The 6,945-nt window shown below is 40.8% G+C and overlaps 1 protein-coding gene across 1 annotated transcript; it reads right to left on the bottom strand.

Annotated features, from left to right (window-relative positions):
- Positions 1-900: 900 nt before the first annotated feature.
- On the bottom strand, positions 901-5,590 carry tm4sf21a (transmembrane 4 L six family member 21a). Its single transcript, XM_039747423.1, has 5 exons — positions 5,220-5,590; positions 2,330-2,395; positions 2,059-2,219; positions 1,295-1,481; positions 901-1,067 (listed from the first exon to the last, which is right to left on the bottom strand). The coding sequence occupies exons 1-5, from the start codon at positions 5,412-5,414 to the stop codon at positions 1,056-1,058; spliced, it is 621 nt and encodes a 206-aa protein (XP_039603357.1). The 5' UTR covers positions 5,415-5,590; the 3' UTR covers positions 901-1,055.
- Positions 5,591-6,945: the final 1,355 nt, after the last annotated feature.

A 6,945-nucleotide genomic window follows, 5' to 3' on the forward strand; every position in this document is an offset into this window, starting at 1 on the left:
ATTAAGGATAATACGGCCACAAAGAAATCTCATCAAAGACCAAGCTGTCCTGTTCTCATTTTACATTTACTTATTATTTATCTGTTTTGTTTTTTATGTAAATCATTGTTAAAACTAAACTTGGTTGGTTTCTGTAGGACTGATTCTCAAATACTCAGGTGATCACTAGCTTCCTGTGACCCTGAACTGGACAACCAGTTAAATAATGGAAGGATGGATTGATAAATTCAAAGTAGAAGTGCAATGCTTTAAGGTTTTATTTTTTAAAAGTTAAATTTGTTTGCAAGTATATACAGTGACATTAGGAATGCCAATCTTACAGGATAATGGTCGATAAAGACCCTTGTAAGACGGTCACCTCCACTTTCACCCTTAGGACAGGAGTTAAATTGGAACACACAGGATGTGATTTTCACATGTTCAAAGTACACGTTTCTGAGTGGTGGTCAATTTTTTGGTATTTACAACCAAAAACAACATAGTTTTGGTGAAATAAAGGCAGTCTTCTCTCACAAGATGAAGACTGGCTCAGCAGAAGTTGGGGTTTTCTGTAAAAGCATGAGGGCTGAAACACTCTCAGTAATGGCTTCGGTTACCTGCTGACCTGAAGGGCCTACTAGGGCTGTCTTCACAGTATCATAGGCCCCCGAGCAAAGTAGTGCACTGTGGCCCCTGTTTTGATAACATGCATAGGCATCAGAAACCTCATGGGCCCTATGCCCTCGGCCATTGCCCATTATGCCCATATGTTAAGATGGCCCTAGCCTACACAACTTTCCTACTCCATCTTAACCCTATCTGTGGAAGGGCACCTTGTAAATTGCACTTTGCTGTCAGTTTAGGTATCTCCGAGAATAAAGCAGGGTTTGAATTTAACATTTGCTGAGCACAATTGTAAAAACAATTCAAGGAACGAACATACATTAAAAAGTTCTTTTTGTGACATAAATGACTAACTACATTCAGCTCAATTTGGTGTGTGCCTTCAGTCAAACAACTGGAAAATGACCATCAATGCGTCCATCATCAGGGTGAAAGGAGTTCAAAATGGAGTCTTAGGCTTGCCGCTGGAAAAACAGAAAAACAAAAAAAAGTGATGCTCAGCATTCTTCTTGAACATTCATTTACTTTTGTGATTTTTTCACACCCCGGTTTAGGGATAGAGTGACTATTTTTTTCTTCCTTCTACTTAGAATTAGTTAAAATGGGCTTTTCTTTGAAATGGCTCTATACAAAACATGAACCCATGATGTTTAGGAGGCCCATGAACAGCCTCCTAAGGACAGGTACTCACCCCTTTCTTCCCGCATGTGCCACACAGACAGCCGAAGAGCCCATTGATCATTTGAAAGGCACACAGGAGCGTCTCCAAGATGCCGAGTACCAGCAGGATGGAGAAGAGGATAACATTGAACTCAACCACGTTTTCTGGTTGTTTGCACTTGTTCCATGAATTTGGATCAAACAAGTAGCTGTCATTCCTGTGGAAAGAAGACATGCAGCAGAAGGCGAACATTTTTAGTGGTGCCTATGGAAAAATATCAAATTTTCATTTTCAGATTTGTTTATCTCACATAACAAAAGCAGCAACCAAATTTGTTTGCAAGTTATCCATCTTAGTTGTGGCGGTATGATGTCACTGGGGTAGTGCTGCTTCACAGTTCCATTTGTGTGGGGTGTCCATGTTGTCTATGGGTCTCCTCCCACATCCAAAATCCAGTATGTCAGGTAGTCTGGAGACTGCACAAATGAGTATGGGTGGGTGTGTGTGACTGTGCCCTGAAATAGACCGGTGTCTCATCTAGAGATTGTCCCTGCCTTCTTGCTTCGTGCACAGCCATAACAACATTTAAAATAGATAAACAGTAATAATAAATATATGAAGTGCATTATGTCATAAGGACTAGAAGGATGAAGAGTTTCTAGTTTTTTTCATTTATGGGCAACATGTTACCAGCATTTAGTCTGGTTGCAGAACAAAGGTTCTGATTTAACACCACTTTGATCCTGGAGTGTGTATTTATATATCTTAAGTGTTTAGTGTTACTCCAAACTTACCCAAACTCTTTGTTGGACATAAACGGAGTGCCCCATGTAAGCTGTTTTTCGCTGTCTTCAAATAGACATGTTGGTCCATTCACAAGGCCCAGAGAGGCCACCACCAAACTGTAAAGGCTGCCAACAACCCCTACTGCAGCAAATGCAATGGACAGGAACATCTGCAAGATACAAAAGGTATGACATGAAACTGTTCTTTTTCCCCACTTGCTTCACCCTTTATTTGCCATATTGATTTCCCTCAACCCCATTCCCCATTTGGCAAACTTACCCCACATCGATTGGCACAGCAGCCCTGTTTCCCTGTGGCATGGATATGAATGGCAGGGATCAAGACCTGGAGAGAAAAAAAAATATATATGAACAGAGATCAGCCAAAGGCAGCAATGCCATTGTGACCCACGTCTGCTACAATGATCATGAGGGTCCACTTACACCACAGCACATGCCTGTTAGCTGTAACACAAGGATACCCTGTACAAGAGAATGAAATGACAGGGGGGTCCTGAAGTCAATCGATTGCTTATCTTTTACACAAGTTGCATGAAGCACAAAGTTCAAGGTCAATGACACATTTCCAATGTGAAAAAGGGGCCAGCACTCCAGAGGACATTTTACTTAATCAAACTGAATATCATATTAGTACACAGCTTCAGATGGCATTTTAGGAGCTTGTCCTATAATATCCTCAGTTAATAATCTTATTTCTAAAAATCAGCGGTTGCTACCAGATTAGTTCTTGCATCTAGCATAGTCATTCAGGCTTTTTAGCAAACAGGTTCCAGTCTCCAGTTTCCAATGGATACTGCTCCTCTCCTTCCTATTAGCAATTTAAAGCCTGGCTCAGGACAGAGGTGTACAGGTCATGGACTCCCATGAAGTGTTGACCTCCAGTGAATGTGTATTTCACAGGTAGGTCCCAACCTGCTAGTTTTATTGCAAAATGGAGGGTGTTTTTGGTATTTAAGGCCTTCTACCTGATGTAGGCCTCTGTTTTCATGAGATAAATGATGCCACGTTTTGTGCCACTAACCAGTAACCTATTGCCATGAACAGTTAGCTGTGCACACTGGGTTGAGTCTATTTCCATTAGGCCTTTAGCATATTACAGGGACATTATTGTCACATGTACCGAGTACAGTGAAATCATTCCTTGCATATTGCCACTCTCTGGCATGTTTGCTAACACTGTTCAGTATTAACATTTTTGTTACGTTTCCATTTCCTTTGTCTACTGGTCTCTGTGGAGCACTGGTCCTTGTTCCCATTAATTGCATGATTTTTGACACAAGGGGTTTGTGTTAAATCAGCTTCAGACCCTTGAGGTCCTTGCCCTGTTCACACTAGTCACTTGTGGTGTAGTGGACTGGCTTTAAACAGCTGTTGCCAGTTTTTGTTGGCATCAATTAAAGGGCACAATCTGATAACACATAAAAAAAAAATCAGAGGACATCGTCCTTTTGGAACAAACCTGTTTTTTACTTTAACTATAGTACTCCACCCCACACTGAGTCAAAGCCCTGTATTTTATTACTCTATTTTTATGAACACATTTACAAATAAAGTACTAACACTCTCCATAACACATACCATAAGAGTCTTACATGCACAACAAACAGTGTCATATTAACCAGTTGTGTACGGGTCCTGCATTATATGACCAAACATGTAGGACGCCAGCGCTCAGCAAAGTAGCTCCAGCTGAAAAAAGCTATGGAAAGCTGTTAGAAATCCATATGACTTTGGACACTTGGAGGAGACAAACAAATATGGAATACAAAGCCAGGGAAAACCGGGAGAATTAACATAGCATAGTCATATCTGCGCAATCCACTTGAAGGTTGTAACTAGCCAGGGCCTATGGCATAAGCAATTCAGGTTTGGATGTCGGGGCATTAACACAACACTCATGTCTTTGAGGATGTGGGCACAAAACCCACGCAGACACAGTGAGAACATGTGAAGTTCACACAGATAGTGAAATTTGAGCCCACAAAGCTAGATCTGTGAGTCAGCACTGCTAATAACCGTCCCATTAGGCTGCCATAATCTCCACTGTTAGCACAACGCTGCTTCTTTTATAATGTCACAGGAAGCGCTGTGTGATAACAGCTCTCTCAGCACTGTCTGGTAAAGGCGATAAGCTTAATGATTGAACCTGTAGCTGTAGCAGTATGGCTCTTCAGGTACTAAAGATTTGAACCTTGAACTGGGAAGCTTGTTCTCTGTACCTCATGATTAAACCTTGCCTTTTCCTTACTGAACTACATATCATTCAAGCTCTAAAATGTACATTACAATTACAAGAGCCATTCTTTTTTTTTTATATAAACAAAATCCAAGAATAATATAAAGAGGCAGAGACATTAGCCACAAGGGCCACTAAAACTCTGAAATAATCTACCTGCCAATATTAGAGGGGTCTCTGTTAGTCTTGGCATTTTAGTCAAATCGCTTAATGATAGTAATAACACTGACCTGTGTGAAGTGAACACTGGACATCTTATAGCATATGTCTCTTAAAGCTGCCTGTGTGGGTGTTTAATAATTTTTGAGATCATAACCATTAGTGGCTGCCTTCACTTTCTCATTCTCTCCGTCTTCTTGCTGCCTTGTGGCATCCATCCTGACCTCCAGGTCACAATCTCATCCTAGATATTCTATCGTCATATGAGCTCTGGCTTATTCTACTAAGAATTTCCAGTAGTCTGCACAAAATGGCCAAGAAGGGGTTGAATGAGCAACTGCTCTACAGATTCGTTACGTGTGGTCCCTTGAGACTTTTCTTTGAGACCTGCTGTACATTGAATTTTTTTCTTTTCTTCCCTTTACAATTACTCTAAAAGTTTTAAGAATCTTTGAAAGGCTATACTTAAATGTATACATTTGTAGTTTTGTTGGTGTATATTGATCTTTTTTTAAACTAAACTACGTAACGGAATGGCTTCTCCTTCTTAGTGAGTTCTCACCTTACATCTGATCCTGCCCAGATATGCTACAACCCCACACAGGAAAAAAAAATGGATTCTTAGCTTATAAAAGAAAGGAGAGATCGTTATAAAAAATAAACAGAATATTGTTTTGCAAAATTGCATCTTCTAATATTTCACATCAACCCTGTAAACGGGTCATCCACACATGCCCACCCAGCCTCTCCTTACCATGATACCTCCACCAACGAGGCCACCCATATACTTCACTTCTTCTGTAATGGTCTTGTTGCCACCTTTATTATCCTCCAGCACGTATTTAGTATCCCAAGCAGGAAAGAAGAGCAAAATGTTACAGATGATCGCAGCAACTGCCAAGGGGTACAAAGATACCCCAATAAACTTGGCACACTTTCCAGTACACATGTTGACACGCCAGTGATTCTGCTAACACTTTAGAGATAAAGGTCCAGATACAGGTTCAGAGGTTCCAGTTGTTTAAATGCTCTCTAGTAGTTCTTGTTTTTTTGTGAATTTTCACTTTTATGTTGTTTCTTCTGGGAGCAGGAAACTATTCCTGCACACGCTTCAGTGAAAAAGTGAACTTTCTGCCTCATTTGGGATTATATACCCCTGCTGACGTAAGGCTGTCCTTGCTTTTCCTATGACAACGAGTGGATATTGAACCTGATTTTATCTTATCAGCAATGAAATAAAAGCCTTAGATACAACCTTGCAACAGAAACAGTTACAAGCCTGTATGAGTCGCTTAGATAAGTCCCCAAAAAACCTTTCTTTTTTTAACCCGTCCAGTAAGGCAAATTGTGGTAAAAACTTTAAGTATGAAGCATGACATATTGTCATTTGATCTTCACTGTTTCACTATAAAGACACACAAATCTTTAATTTTTTTGGGCACAACTATCACAAACAGTCTCAAGCTGGGACACTCACACCACCTCCATCACTAAAAATGCACAGCACCCATTTTACTTCTTATGTCAACTAAACAAACTAAATATTTCCCAGCCAATCCTAGTTCAATTTTACAAAGTCGTCATTGAAAGTGTAATAACATTCTCCATCATGGTCCGGTTTGGTTCAGCAACAGCTCACTCCAGATTTAAATAACAGTATGTTGTGAGGGCTTCTGGGAAAATAATTGGCTGTGCCCTTCCATCTGTTGCAGACCTGTATACATCTCGTGTCACTAACCATGTCCAAATTTTCGCCACGGACTCATCTCCCCTGCTCATCACTTATTCCAAAAACTCTCCTCTGGTAAATGCTTCAGGTCAGGTCATAACTAAAACTAACAGACACCTCAATAGCCCAGTCAAACCAGTAACTTAGCCGGTCTTCTTTGTATATTCATGTGGTCTGTCATATACTTATCAAGAGGTGTGTGTGTGTATAGTGTATGTACATATATGTGTGTGCACGTGCATAAACATTATACTTCTTCTTCTTCTTTCGGCTGCTCCCGTTAGGGGTTGCCATAGCAGATCATCTTCCATATCTTTCTGTCCTCTGCATCTTGTTCTGTTACACCCATCACCTGCATGTCCTCTCTTATCACATCCATAAACCTTCGCTTAGGCCTTCCTCTTTCCTCTTCCATGGCAGCTCTATCCTTAGTATCCTTTTCCTAATATACCCAGCATCTCTCCACTTCACATGTCCAAACCAATGCAATCTCGCCTCTCTGACTTTGTCTCCCAACCGTCCGACTTGAGCTGACCCTCTAATGTACTCATTTCTAATCCTATCCATCCTTGTCACACCTAATGCAAATCTTAGCATCTTTAACTCTGCCATCTCCAGCTCTGTCTCCTGCTTTTTGGTCAGTGCCACCGTCTCCAACCCATATAACATGGCTGGTCTCACTACCGTCCTGTAGACCTTCCCTTTCACTCTTGCTGATACCCGTCTGTCACAGATTAGGGTTAGGGTTAAT

Source organism: Polypterus senegalus, chromosome 3 (genome assembly GCF_016835505.1).
Source record: "Polypterus senegalus isolate Bchr_013 chromosome 3, ASM1683550v1, whole genome shotgun sequence".
NCBI lineage: Eukaryota > Metazoa > Chordata > Cladistia > Polypteriformes > Polypteridae > Polypterus > Polypterus senegalus.

Bases quoted from the DNA above. Each gene is read 5' to 3' on its own strand.
- tm4sf21a (XM_039747423.1), bottom strand. From the start codon at position 5,414: ATGTGTACTGGAAAGTGTGCCAAGTTTATTGGGGTATCTTTGTACCCC. The intron at 2,396-5,219 runs GTAAGGAGAGGC...TTTTCTCTCCAG, and splicing joins TCGTTGGTGGAGGTATCATG to GTCTTGATCCCTGCCATTCA. The intron at 1,482-2,058 runs GTAAGTTTGGAG...TTCTTTCCACAG, and splicing joins ATGTCCAACAAAGAGTTTGG to GAATGACAGCTACTTGTTTG.